This window comes from Leptinotarsa decemlineata, unplaced genomic scaffold (genome assembly GCF_025532065.1).
Source record: "Leptinotarsa decemlineata unplaced genomic scaffold, Ldec_3_MD MMD2_tig00001621_RagTag_RagTag, whole genome shotgun sequence".
In the NCBI taxonomy this organism is placed as follows: domain Eukaryota; kingdom Metazoa; phylum Arthropoda; class Insecta; order Coleoptera; family Chrysomelidae; genus Leptinotarsa; species Leptinotarsa decemlineata.
This window is the reverse complement of record NW_027412566.1, coordinates 1,046,548-1,060,895: the sequence shown is the minus strand read 5'-3', so window position 1 is coordinate 1,060,895 and position 14,348 is coordinate 1,046,548. Positions and strand designations below refer to the sequence as shown.

The 14,348-nt window shown below is 35.3% G+C and overlaps 1 protein-coding gene across 1 annotated transcript in view; it reads right to left on the bottom strand.

Annotated features, from left to right (window-relative positions):
- Positions 1 to 8,081, bottom strand: part of Rab3-GEF (Rab3 GDP-GTP exchange factor) — a 98,396-nt gene extending 90,315 nt beyond the window's left edge. The window contains 2 exon segments of the mRNA XM_074176152.1: positions 3,128 to 3,331; positions 7,836 to 8,081. Of these exon segments, the coding sequence (XP_074032253.1) occupies positions 3,128 to 3,244 (117 nt within the window). The 5' untranslated portion in view covers positions 3,245 to 3,331; positions 7,836 to 8,081.
- Between the last annotated feature and the right edge of the window lie 6,267 nt (positions 8,082 to 14,348).

The following is a 14,348-nucleotide window of genomic DNA, read 5'->3' as shown; positions in this document are numbered from 1 at the left end:
TATATATTAGCTCTTGTTTTCAAGATATAGTATCATTATATTATATATATATATATATATATATATATATATATATATATATATATATATATATATATATATATATATATATATATATATATATGTATATCGAGTTTTCAACAAATGAAATATTTCATCACCAACAGTTGGTACACATGTTTGTTTACATAACACCCCTCTCATCAGCTGTTCTTAAGTAGTAAACATAACCTATGTGAGTTTGTCAATTGTACGCACGTGGTTGCTATTGAAATTATCGTGTGAAGTTGATTTTTAAATTAATTTAAGTGCTGATCTGAAATGCCTCGAAAGTGTGTGAATTCTGTCGATAGCTTTTGCTATATATGTGGTGAAATAACATTTAAGGCTCAGAAACGTAAAATGACACCTATCGTTAAGACAGCCTATGAACATTATTTTGGTGTGAAAGTTGGGGACCAAGATAAATCATGGGCTCCTCATATATGTTGTAATTCTTGTTCCGTCATATTGCGAGAGTGGCTGAAAAATAAAAACCGGGCAATGGCTTTTGCAGTACCTATGGTTTGGCGTGAGCCTACCAATCATACAGACGACTGTTATTTCTGCTTAACTCCTCCCATTAAGCAAGGTTTATCTATGAAGAAAAGAGGAACGGTTAAATACCCTAATCTCCCATCTGCTCTTCGGCCTGTACCACACTCAGACAATTTGCCAATCCCTTCTCCACCCCAAAACTATGAAATTTCAGAGGAAGGTGATGAAGACTGTTTAGAAGGAGCAACCCATCCTTCTACATCCTATGACCCTGATTTTGAGGTAAGCGATAGGTCTAGTGATCCGCACAGAATTAGTCAAGCAGAGTTGAGTGACCTTATAAGAGATCTTCGCTTGTCTAAGGAAAAGGCTGAGCTGTTAGGGTCAAGACTACAACAGTGGAATCTTCTAAAACATGATGTGAAAATATCTCAGTACAGACAGCGTCAAAAAGATTTGCTTCCTTTTTTTGAGAAAAAAGAAAACCTCGTAGTTTGTTCTGATGTTAATGGTTTGATGGACTGCTTGAATTTGGATCACACTCCATCTGAATGGAGACTGTTTATAAACTCTTCAAAACTAAGCTTAAAAGCTGTACTTCTGCATAATGGAAATCAGCTACCCTCTATTCCTATAGGTCATGCAGTTCACATGAAGGAAACTTATATAAATATATGAAAACACTTCTCCAATCAATCAAATATGAACAACACAAGTGGCACATCTGTGGTGATCTGAAAGTCATTGCTATACTCCTAGGAATGCAATTAGGGTTCACCAAGTACTGTTGTTTTTTGTGTCTGTGGGACAGTCGGGATAGAAAATCTCACTATAAAAAAATGAACTGGCCTACACGAGACCTAAACCCTAATGAGAAAAATGTAGTTTACGAGCCTCTTGTAGATCCTAAGGATGTTCTCCTTCCCCCATTACATATTAAGTTGGGACTAATGAAAAACTTTGTGAAGGCCATGGACCAGGAAGGACAAGCTTTTAAGTACTTGAGAGCAAAGTTTCCCAGGTTGAGTGATGCTAAAGGAAAGGAAGGCATCTTTATTGGGCCTCAAATCCGTGAAATCGTAAATGATCCTGCTTTTGACATGATTTTAACAGGAAATGAAAAAAGAGCCTGGGAAGCCTTTAAGGGGGTTGTACATGGGTTTTTAGGTAACAAAAGAGATGATAACTTCACAGCATTGGTTAAAGAGCTTCTTCAAGCTTACCACCAACTTGGATGCAACATGTCCTTAAAAATTCATTTTCTTCACTCTCATCTTAATTTCTTCCCACAAAACTGTGGAGCTGTGAGTGACGAACATGGAGAAAGATTCCATCAAGACATTGCCTTAATGGAACAGAGATATCAGGGCCGTTGGAATGAAGCAATGCTTGCAGACTACTGCTGGTCTGTGTGTAGGGATGCTCCAGAAGTGTTTTATAAAAGACAAGCTAAACGACAGCGATCTTACAATGAATCGGATGGACTTAATTGAAATTTGGTGGTACAAACTTCTTTTATTTGTCAAAACACTAAGAATAATGTTTTTTTTCATTAATTTTGTACTTAAAATATTCTAAAAGAAACGTAACAATATTGTTTTATGTACTTTCACTTTTCACGTATAGTATAACTACTCTTTAAGATTAAGTACTGTGTATCTCAAAAACCAGAGCTAATAAAAATTTTTCATTGTTATTTTCGTTTTTATCACCCCAAAATTAGTAGAAATTGACTAATTTAGTGTAGGAAACATTCAAAAAATGTTTTTTTGTTGTGTTGTGTAATTTTTATTGTTAGCACCTGTTAAGTTGTTAAGTTACCTAATGTATTTTTCTGTACTATCGCTTATTGGTTCTTTTTTGTTCATGGCTATCCGCGATAGATTCTGACAGTTTATTCATATGAACATTATACTTAGTAAAGTATTTGACTCGATAAAAAGAGTATTTGTTTTATTCTAGAGTTCTGTTAAATATCGTTGCAACAAACATGAAGTTGACGGTCACCTAAAAAAATACAAATCCAAGTAAATTTTACAAATACACTTCAATTTGATGAAAAATAATCCAAACTGATTTGATTGTGGCTACTTCAAATACATTTCAAATCGAAATAGCAACAAAAATATGTATTATACGGGGGTAATTAAAAATTTTCCAAAAGAAAAAAAATTGAATAGCAGGCCATAACTTCGTATCTGAACATAACTTTTAATTCTAAGCAACTTTTTTCTTTAACATATTTCTATATTTCTTGAAATAAGGGTACTTTACTCTTGAACGAACTTTATATTTTTTGCCTATCCTGTATGGTGTTTGTCATGAAGCCGTTTCAGTTACACTTGGTATAGTTTTGGAACATGCACCAACTTTTGTCAAGAATGAAATTTTCTGAGAAATCGATAATAATGTATTTTGTATTTTGATAATGGAATGAAAGAGTTCTATTCAGGCATAGTCCACTGACTAATAAGAAAGAATAAAAGAGTGTTTATATGAAATTATTTTTAGTATTATACTAAAATATTCAATGAAAAATATTTGTGATTATGTCAACAAGGACAAAACAAATGATAATACTATTCATTACCTGAATCGGAGGATTTGTAAGTTGTTTCGAAGGATTATTGCTGAAACGTGTCCCGACTATGGTGAGATAGTCTATCAGTCGGGGACAGAGAAATTGTCTTTCGGCGTCCAGAGACATTTTTCTGGTTTATTGGGTCACCTTCCCATTATGTTAGCGGGTGCTTGAAAAAAGTAGTGCATGTTGGGGGTGATGCGTTATATCGATCTGGAAGAATAAATGGTTTATTTTTCAAAGGAGGATAACTATGACACATATTTAAATTTGTTGTGTATCAATACCGTGTTATTTATATATTCAAGAAAGGTTCATTACATTTTAATACGACATAGATTATAAAAATAACTATATGGTACATGTGAAGTGAAATAAAAGTAAATAATTAAATGCATAATCACTAAATTATAGAAAAATCATAACAGTACCTACATTAGGCTTATTACAATGAGCAGCTTGGCGAATCTAGCTGTGCCTCTGAATATTAGATGCGCAGTAAATGAGCCGGCGGATTTGAGCGAGAGCTCGCTAACATCGAGGAACTCGGGTAGTTAACTCTTATTACTGTTCCGCGTGAAATGTTCATGAACTTCCTTGTTGAGTATAATGAAATCGTATAGAGTAGAGAGAGTAGAGAGTAGAGTAGAGTAATTTATTTGACCACTTTATATACAAAATACAATAATGGCAAGTCACATATACTATATACTATAGGTACTATGTCAGACACTTAAAAAGAACACCAACGTCTCTATATTAAAGTAATAAAATTTATAAATAAATAAAACTGGCATATCAAAATTCCTTAAAATGATCACAGTGTCACATGAATGGAAATAAAATGAAGATATCAATATGAAAAGGTCAACAAACATGAGAAGAGGCTTTATGACAGCTTTACAACATGAATCATTTTTCAAGAACTATGAATAGACCAGTTACGGCACCATATTCTTCGATTGCGTAGAAACAGTGGTTGAGAAGATTTCTCTTGATATTATTTTTGGAATTTCTGAAATCCAAAGATTCAACTGTGGGACGGAGACAGTTCAATCTAAGAGTCACCGGTAGACAGCTGTTTCAGCCTATTGGGCATCGTCAGTACCGGTGGTTCCACTTATGTCCCGCTTGCGTTTACGTAGTTATTTTTATTAAGTACTTTTCTTGGTTATTCGCATTTTGTCTTCATTCGCGGACCGCCTGCCCTGTGTTCCAGTGTTCCCTTTATCCTACGTTTGCCATAATTCTCATGGCATCTTCAGTGTCATTAAACCTACAGCATTTCTCAACTGTCTAAGAACGAATAAAACACTAGACAGCTCACGAGGAGTTGCTTCAATATGGCTGGACCAACTAAGTCTAGCATCAATATGAATACCTAGAAACTTAACATCGTCTCGTAGAGTAACACTGGTGTTTGAGTATATCACAATATTCTGGGTTTTCTATCGTTCAGTTTGTATTTCTGTCCATCATTGGTGGTAAACTGGTATCTGATTTGTCTGAGCATATAAGGGTTGTGTCATCGGCAGACAAAACACAGAAGTCATTCATATGAATGATTAATAATAACAGGCCGAGGACGGAACCCTGAGGAACGCCATGACAAATTGGCTTTAAATCTGACTTGATATTGTTGACGTCGATGCACTGATACCAATTTTGAAGGTAAGACCCTACCAGATCCAGAGCAGTGCCTCTTATGCCATAATAACTCAATTTTTGAATGAGGATAGACTGGGAAACACAGTCGAAAGCCTTGGTCAAGTCAAGGGTTAGAGAAGTATGTTTACCCTGATCAAGACCCTCTACAATGTTCGTCGCGACTTGGTAAGCAGCTTGAGTAGTGTATCTATTTTTACGAAAAGCAATTTTTTAAGATAATCTCTAGTATCTATCCGATAATTGAAATAATAATAATAGGACTAATATGGTAGTACTGATAAAAATTGAAGCATATTGAATCAACCCAATGTAGATAGCACAATGTTGATTGGTTTATAACGATTAGATTCTTCAAGTTATTCGCATTTTTTGATTCTGAAGTTGTTGTAGGTTTGCTAATCTATTCAAATTGAAATCATATAAGACTGTTACACAATTGCAGAATGAAACTTCTGAATGAAACATCAGAAACAACTCATGAAAACAATATGACTTCATAGTCAATAAATTGGAAATGCTGGTTGAATAATGAGGTATCATCCAATTGAAAACCTACTTATTTGACACGAATGATAAATTCAATAGAGTCAGTATTGATTAGGAGACTAATAGTTTTTGAATTGATAAAATTAAATCTATGACGTGAGGTTACAATCATGTCTATTGTTTTTGGAACATTCAAGTATAGTTTATTCACTCTCAGATAATCATTATACCGAAGAAGAACACTGAATAACAGCACTTTCGAGTTTAGAATCGTTTCAGACCAACATCATGTCATCTGCAAACAAGTTTGCAGCAGTCTACGAACAACTCAATTGTTATAATTATATAATAAGGACATAAAACGGTCCCTTGGGAAACGCCTGACAGAACATGAATTTCATCAGGTAACGAATCATTTATTCTCACTCACTCCGTAACGCACTTTCAACTATAGTCCTCATCTGCCTCTTGGTAGTTATTATGGAAGTCTTCGGAAGCCGATAGAAATATTCTTAAAGCGACGTGACACCTAGAATGTTGAAGAAGCACAAGTAGAGTTGAGCGCAACATTGACCACGTCACATTCGATCGACAAAGACCAGCGGCGGACGGCTTTATTTTTTTCAAGGGATGAGTCACACCATAAATCCGTAGGAGGACATGATGTGTAGTCCCGAAATGAATTCGTCAACGATGTTGACCACTAATCAGTTCCTATTTCATAGTTTTTTCCAAGACTAAGTCTCACTTAAGCTTCTCCATAGACCGTCAATCTATCTCCAGTGACTGTTTCCAAAAAGGGTACCACTGATTACTCCTTCAAACTACTCGCATTGGAAATGTCGGCTCTCATTACTGACCTCGTCGCTTCAGTATCTACGGTGAAGACGTACTGGTGATCATTCAGATAGCCATCGACCATTAGTATTTTATTTCAAATCCCCCTAATACTGGCTGAATTCAGTTTTCCAAACCACAGCGCTCTCGTTCTGGTGATCTTGAACGCGAATCTCTTCTCTTCTCGGATGCCGAACGTAATAGACAAATCCACTGCAAATATTTTCCTCTGTCTCAGTTATAACATTTAGGAAGCCCTCTTGCCCCAGGTGTAGTTCCATTTGTCAAGTATTTCTTAGGGAGTTCCTCTTGACCTGCCATAAATCGATCTCTTTCTTCATCTTCCTTTTCGTTGATGGATCTCACTGGAACTTCTAGTTGTTGGCGGAAAACATGTTTGACAGCTTCAAATTCTAAGGCATAAATGACAGCTCAGTGTTAGGAAACCCTGGACACCCTGGATACTAGTCCATAGTTTCATCGACATCGAAAGTGAGTGTATTGAGTATTTCTTGATAGACCAGTCTTACCAACTTTTCTACTCCACCCCCAAACTCCTGTAGACCCTCAGATGGACTTTGAGTTATCTCAGTTGAGCTTGGTAAGACTTGTTGAAGGTGCTCACTACCTGATCTTCAAAGCTGACACGACTGCTTCATAATTTTTCTGTTCATTCAGTGGAATATTTTGCAGAATTTCGAAGGCCTTTCCTCATGGCGAGACCTCAAAGTGTCTGCGATAAATTCACCATGAAAACTTGCCATAGAAGGTTGGGGTGTTTAACTACTGCTAGAAGGGAGAGATGTTGTTTCCGACTTGCATTTTTCCACGGCGACCATCCTCAGCTCCAGTGATTTTTTCCAAAGTTTCACCAAACATAACCTCTCAAAGCAGAACAAGTACACATTCTGATGGTTTCAATTTCAATGGTGGATTTGACGTAGAGTTACAGAACCCAAAAACAAGTTCTCCAAACTCTTCCCGCCAATATTTTTCAAATAGATTTGCAAACTACATGTGTGTTCAAGAATATATACCTTATCTGAGCTGGATCTGCTGAGCAGCCTATCGAGAGGAATCAAATAATAAGAAAACTGATATTGAAAAAAGTCTATTGTAAAGTCTGGAACTCCCTCTGTAGACTGCTGACAGGCAAAATGAAGAGGATCCTCTGAAGATCTTGATCTCAGGACCATATCTATTCGAATATCTACTATCTCAGTAAAATTGGTAGTTCTGATAGTCTCATCACTGCAGTTTTGTCTCTAAAAATCCAAAACACGTGCCATGGAAGTTTCAAGTTATTTTCTATTGAAAAATTCTTTAGTGAAGTGACATTAGTAACATCTTTCTGAACTCTTGTGGGTCTGAACTGTTCTGTGATTACAGAAACCGGCTGTCAGAAAGAAATCAAATGAACTCCTTAGGAAGCTACAATCCTGATGAAGCTAATCAGACTAGGCTTCCGCATAAAATGCTCTAGAGGACTTCGTGCTTTGAGACTGGAAATCGTTTTCAATTTGTTGAAATGTATGATAGCGTCCGATGTTCAATGGGAAAAGTTGAAAGTCCTGATATCTAAGTACAAATGTCAAAAATCAAATGAGATTGTTGATATCAACAAAATATCGAACGAAATTTTTTCATCGGAACGAGTAAATAGGTAATATGGAATGCTAAAACCGACAATGAGATTTTTTTAATTAGAAAACAAGCCATACTGTACCATGACACAAGTAACTATTCCGAACATCGGCAAAATTGAACGTTATTGATATCCTCCAAGGTTGAATATAAATCACTAGAAACTGTCATATAATCAGGATGAAGTTCCAGGATTCACCCACTCGCGAACAAACTCTCATATGCCCATGGTTTGTACAATTTTCGAAACGAAAATTAACGCGTCATTTCATTAAAAAAACTATGCACTACATATGCTCATAGAAGGTGTACGTTGATCCACCGGAAAATAGAACTGATAAACAAAACCTTATCGTCCCAGAATGTGGGTTATGAATAATGGATACGGTCTATTTTTGGTGAAGTAATAATGAAATTGAGCTGTTGTTAATTGTCAACCGTCGAATGTACTGGAAACATTCATTACAGGCGAATCATTTTCAAAAAGGATATACTCCACAGTGTCATTGTTCAAAAGATACTTCATTTCATGAAAAAAGGTTGTCCAAAGTGTAATGAATATTACTGGAGTTTTTCCCAACATCAAATCATTATTTCAACTCCTCGACACGTGTTTCGATCACTTGGTGATCATCTTCAAGAGGAAGATTAAATTAATAATACTTACAAAGCTATCCTTATTCATACCATACAGATATACCATACATAGATACAGGTATCTACCTGTTCTAGGTATCTGTGTCTTGAGTGTGACGCAATATATGAAATTAATTTTATATGGTTTAGAATATTTCAATTATTAGATTTACTTGACTATTACATAAGGACACATTGTAAAATTAGTTTAAGGTAAGTAGATAAGGCAAATTGTAAAATTAATTTAAGACACTAGAACAGGTAGATACCTGTATCTATGTATGGTATACTTGTATACCAGTATGGTATATGGTATAGTGTACATGCTGGTTTTATTTTTATGAATTAAGCATACTGTATCCATTATGTAAAAACTGGTGACAGTCAATATTTTGTGAATGAATAAAGGCTTGCAGTGATCTCCTGGCTTAGACTTTGTAAGGTATCTCAAAGACCTCTTCTGTAGCCAATATGAGATTTGATCAAAGCAAAGTAAGCCATCCTAGCTGTCGTATACCCTACTTCATTTGATACCACTCTAATAGCATAACATCCACTAGATACTTTTTTACTCAAATGTGGTGGTTATCCAAATCAAAATTGTCTAGTGTACATTTGAAAGTAACTTGTTTTGTTTAGGTTGAAGCACAAGGAGTTCGCGTTACACCAGGCTTGAATTTTTGAATATCTATCTTTATCACATTTGATAGCTGATTAATTTCTTTATTACTCCATATTATAGCGGTATCGTCGGCAAATACAGTAAATTGTCCTGCGATGTTGTTGTTTCTGTTTCTTCTTTCGTATTTGATGCTCTAGTTATGCTAAAAGACTGCTCATCATTTTGATCGTCCTTCTAGGACTTTCCAGAACTATTTAGTAGGTTCATCTTAGTTTGTAAATGTATTGTTTGTATTGGATTCGTGGCTGTAACACAAGCTTGGCTTAGATAGCCACGATCCTTCATAGATGTAAGTTGTAACGGTTTATATTTTATATTAATCTGAATTGAACAAATTTTGATTTTTGATTTTGATGTTAATGGTTATTAGGTTATTTAAGTATATTAAAAACAATATTGGTCCTAAAATAGACCCCTGAAGTACTCCGTGTTTTATGTAACTAGATCAGACTTTCCACTTGATGTATTCACCACCTGTCGACGTCCTGTCAAATATGAAACAAACCTGGTCAAACTTGTTCCTTTTTTGCATGGCTGAGCTTCCACAGCAGTGTCTTATGATTAACGCAATCGAAAGGTTTCGAGAAATCACAAAAAACTGCTGCAACAGCCTTGCCATAATCTATGCCAGAGTATGCATTCTCTAGAAAGGAGAAAATGGCATCTGTGGTGTTTTTCGAACTTTGAAAGCCGAACTGAAGGCTAGATAAGCACAGTGTTTATCGATAAGAAGGACATCTGTCTTTTTTTCACCAATCTTTCAATAATTTGTGAAAGGGCCGATAATAAAGAAATGGTCCTGAAATTTTTCAGATCTTCGCCCTTATGTAATGGAATAACCATAGCTATTTTCAGATATGTGGGAAATATACCATATATAAATGATTTATTAATGTAAGTCAGCATATTACGACTTGAACCAAACATAAAGTGAAAACCGTTCTCGCTTGATAGACGCTCATACATTGGATTTTTCAAGGTTGGCAATTCTCAGCTACAATCATGATTTTGCTTGATTAGCGGAAGAGGCTCAGACGCAATGCTCGCACAAATAGTAGATCTTGGGTCAAATTAAGTCAGCCACCCCTGCTCTAGAGAAACCCTCACTTCAAAATCCATTAAGTCTAAGCAAGTTTTTGAAGATCTGTCTTCTTAAATCGATTAACTGTTACAGAAACGATTTGTTTTCCATCCAACTCGAAGTGTTCTCCTAATCCTCAATTTCTCTGAACAACCAGAACAACCTAGTCTGCATTTAGTATCGTCCTTGGGCATAATCAATGAGAAAATAATCCTCCCAAATCGCTAGCAGTAACGATGACACCGTATTTCGTCATTCTCGTAAACTTTTTTGCTCGCATCCCTTGAACAGGTTCAGACGAGTTCCATAAATAAAATTTCAATTAAATGGGAGTCTCATTCAGTTAGCTGAATGAGTCTTGCTAGAAAAAGGAGAGGCGTCGCGACGCTAATGACGACATGTCTACGCCAACTAACCCTTATAGCCAACTTTGTATTCAGATTTAATTGCAATTGTATCCATTCAATCAATTACAACCTTTATTCAATTATCTTATATTGAACGAGAAATTAAATGAAGCAAACTTTAATGAGGGTTACGAGGGAGTGTTGATAATTTCGGTTTCCCTGATATGAACTCTACAGGGTGATTGGTCATATGAACATTTTCCTGCAAAGAACTCATTTGTCTGTCGTTCCATCTGTTATAACTAATTTCAAAACTGGGAAATCATTCATGCTTTCGCTTTCTTTCGTAAGTTTTTATAATCTAGAAAGTTTTATTAAATATACGACACCAATTCTGAGAAGCAAAATTGTATAAGAGCATATTGAAAAAAATTAAAATTAACTTTACATATTAATAACTTAAAATTCGTCAAAAAACTGTCTTTTGAGCTGCAAAATTTATATGTCATGTACTGATCCGATAGAATCAGAAATATGTTATGTAACTGCCGAGCCGAGCGAATTAAGAGCCGAAATTCGTTCAAGAAATACTCCAAAAATTACCAGATTCTCGCAGTGATCTTTATATTTAGAGAGAGATTCATAAGGATTAATTAATTGATTACAAATATCTTGCTTGATATAGAAGCATTATAATCAATATGAAAGATTTCAATAGCTCACAATGTTGGAATGTTACGCAAGGGACGATCCAGCTTTGGCGCCAGAGGGGGTCACATTGTCGTGGTCAAATCAGAAGAATTTTAATACTAATAGATACAAGTGAAAAGTAGGTATTTCATTAATAAATGTTAGTACTAGGTATATTTAAAAATACCTACCTATATTTAAATAACAAAATCAATTCATAACTGTTTTTTTAATGTCTTCTATTACTTATATTGGAATTTTAAAGTTTTTTTAACTTCGTACCTTATAACTAAAGTTTAGTCGTTCCGATTGAGGTTAGATCTAGCTAGACATATGCACAAAAAGCGCACAAGTGTCATACGAAATATGACATGACAAATGAAAGGTGGCAGCCATGGCGGTGAGGCGGTAAAATTCAAATTTTCGAAGCGTTCGTACCCGAATAATGCGTTTGCTTTCAAACAAAATATATTAAATTAATTGAATATTGAAAGTCCGGGGGGAAGCCCGGGGGGAAGGTCTTGACCCCAATAACCCAAGACTAGTTTGGTGAAAGTATCTGCTATACCAGTGCAGATGTAAAATGCCCCCACCTCTTTCGAATGGTGCCACATGTCAAGATCGGACAAAATGCACACGAAAATATATCATTTTCAGTACTTTTGTATAAGAAACACAATGGTGTTTCATCACTCGTCGCCAAGAGGGCACTAACAACATTTTTAAATGAAAATAGAGGTTTGTGTAAGCTCATATGATAGCTCTTTCGATTCTCTATCCAACATTGGCTCTTTTTAAGTAATCAGCCGTTATACATTTGTTTGAAGAATCTGCAAACAAACAATAAATATAAGAACATTGGCTTTCACAGCCGAAGTCATAATTGAAAGTACAAATTCCGGATAAACAGTGGTCGAATAGAACCTAAAGTACGAAACGTTTCGTCTGCTACTGCGGCAGACATCACCGCTGGCATGTTCGTTGACTTCGAAGTATAACCTCGATTGATTGATTTTAACGTTGATTTTCTCATAAAAATGTGGCTAATTTTGCAGTCATCATATGTATTGTTGTAACATACATTCAATCTGAACACTGCAACTGATTTTGTCAGCAAAAATTATAAGTATTTTTGCGATATACTCCGATTCGGATTAAGAAAAATTCTATGGATTGACTTATTTCTGACACTGAAAAAAATTTGTTTCCTCGTGGTTGGAAATATTTCTTTATGTTCATTAGTTTCGGACTTTATTTTTGTCTACAACTGTTAAGTTAGTTTGAAATCGAGTTTATTTCATCGATTTTTTTTATTAGGAGCTGTCTGCCTCCATCCAATTTTTTTCCAAAAAAACACAAACTTTTTTCGTATAATTTCATTCCTGTAATAAGTTTGACTGTCTATAAATTATTTAACTTTTGTGATCAGGTTCATCACATTCACATAAGTGATTGAAGATAGTCTCTGTCTTTTATCACTTCGTCTGCAGCTGACATCTTTGTATCAGCTGAAATAATCGATTTTTAGAAAAACTGGTTCGAAAAGAAGTGCAAAGAAGTTACTCATATATCAAATAACGTTGCATTCAGCCAAATCAATCTGTATATCCGAAACATGGCAAAAGGTTCTTTGTTTGTGCAGGGTCCTATACCGGAAAATCGCACGTTTTGAAATGAAAAATAGGAAAAGCGACCTGGTCATTAAGAACAATTCGGTCATCATTCGACAATTGTGGATACTAATAACCGCACCCTCGTATGGTAACTCAATTTGGATGTTTCATATGCGTAAAGAAAAACTTTGACCAAAAATATTCACATTCCAGTGAGGAAAGAAATGTTTATACTAATCTCTGGTCGCGGAGGGCCAAAGGTATGGCCACCTAGGTCTCCAGACCCCAATAGTATCTTAAAACATTAATGTACAGCATACTGAGCAGTGGAATGCATATTTGCAGGAGATAGACATTTGCAACAATCTACCTATTTTATTTTTTATGTTTTCAGGCTAATTTTGAGTTAGCGTTCCAAAATGTTTTTTGATTACTTACATAAATGGTTTTTTCCTTAGAACCAAAAAAATGAAGAGACCGGATTTTCTGAGATAGAAATGGGATTTTGAAAAAGTAATATCACTTCTCAATAAAGTGATATCACTTTTCTCATCAAAATTATTCAGTGCAAGTTCCACAAGGACGTCACTTCCAAGAATAAATAATTATGTAGTACCTACAACAAAAATTGCCCTTGTGTTGCGAACCATAATTGAAATCGTCTTTACTTACTCAAGTTTGTCATTTAAGGATAGTTGCAAAACGATCATTTTCTGGAAACTTAGGACATACAGTGTGTGTCACAAAAAGCTTCCATTAGAACTTTGAGATGAAGGAGTTAAGTTATCGAAAAATATTCCATTCAAAAGTTTTCAGACACAAAGCATTGGGCTTTTCTAAATTATACTCTAATATACTGGGTACCCAATATAAGTATGGCGTATCAATGTTTGGTTAAGGTTGGTTGGATTTTTGAAATGAAATGGCATAGGAAGTTTGTTCAAAAATAAGGTGAATTTTCATTTTTCTCAAAAAATATGTCTTGGCACAATCATGTCGCTGGAATTGCAAAGGCTGCTTCTCAAAAGCTTGGAACACTGTTCCGAACCAGAATGACATTCATTCCTTTTTTTGTATAAAGATGGAGAAGTAGAAAATCGAAACCTTTCTTTCTCAAAAAATAAAGAGATTGTTTGCCAATCTATTTATCAAAGTTTATACTTACGGTTGCATCCTTAGAATCGATTGAAATGTTCATTTTGTGTTATCTACAAGGGAAGCATTAACCTTTTTCCAAAAATTCGAACAGTACCAAAATTGGGACATGAAGAAAAATCGCCAATTTGATTATAAAAAGACCCGGAAAAATACAGCTTGACCTGCTTTTGCTGGCCCTTTCTTAGATACGTCGCGGTAGAAAAAAACTGACGTCAAAGCATGCTAATCCATGTTTGAAATATTATCTACGTTAATATCCTATTCCTTTACTCGGTTTATCGAACGTAAGGCTGACGTATTTCAGCTCGAACGAAACACCAAATCACCTGTTATGAAATTCAAGTGGAAAGTGGGTCGGAAAGAAAGATAACACCTTTCTGTTATTGCG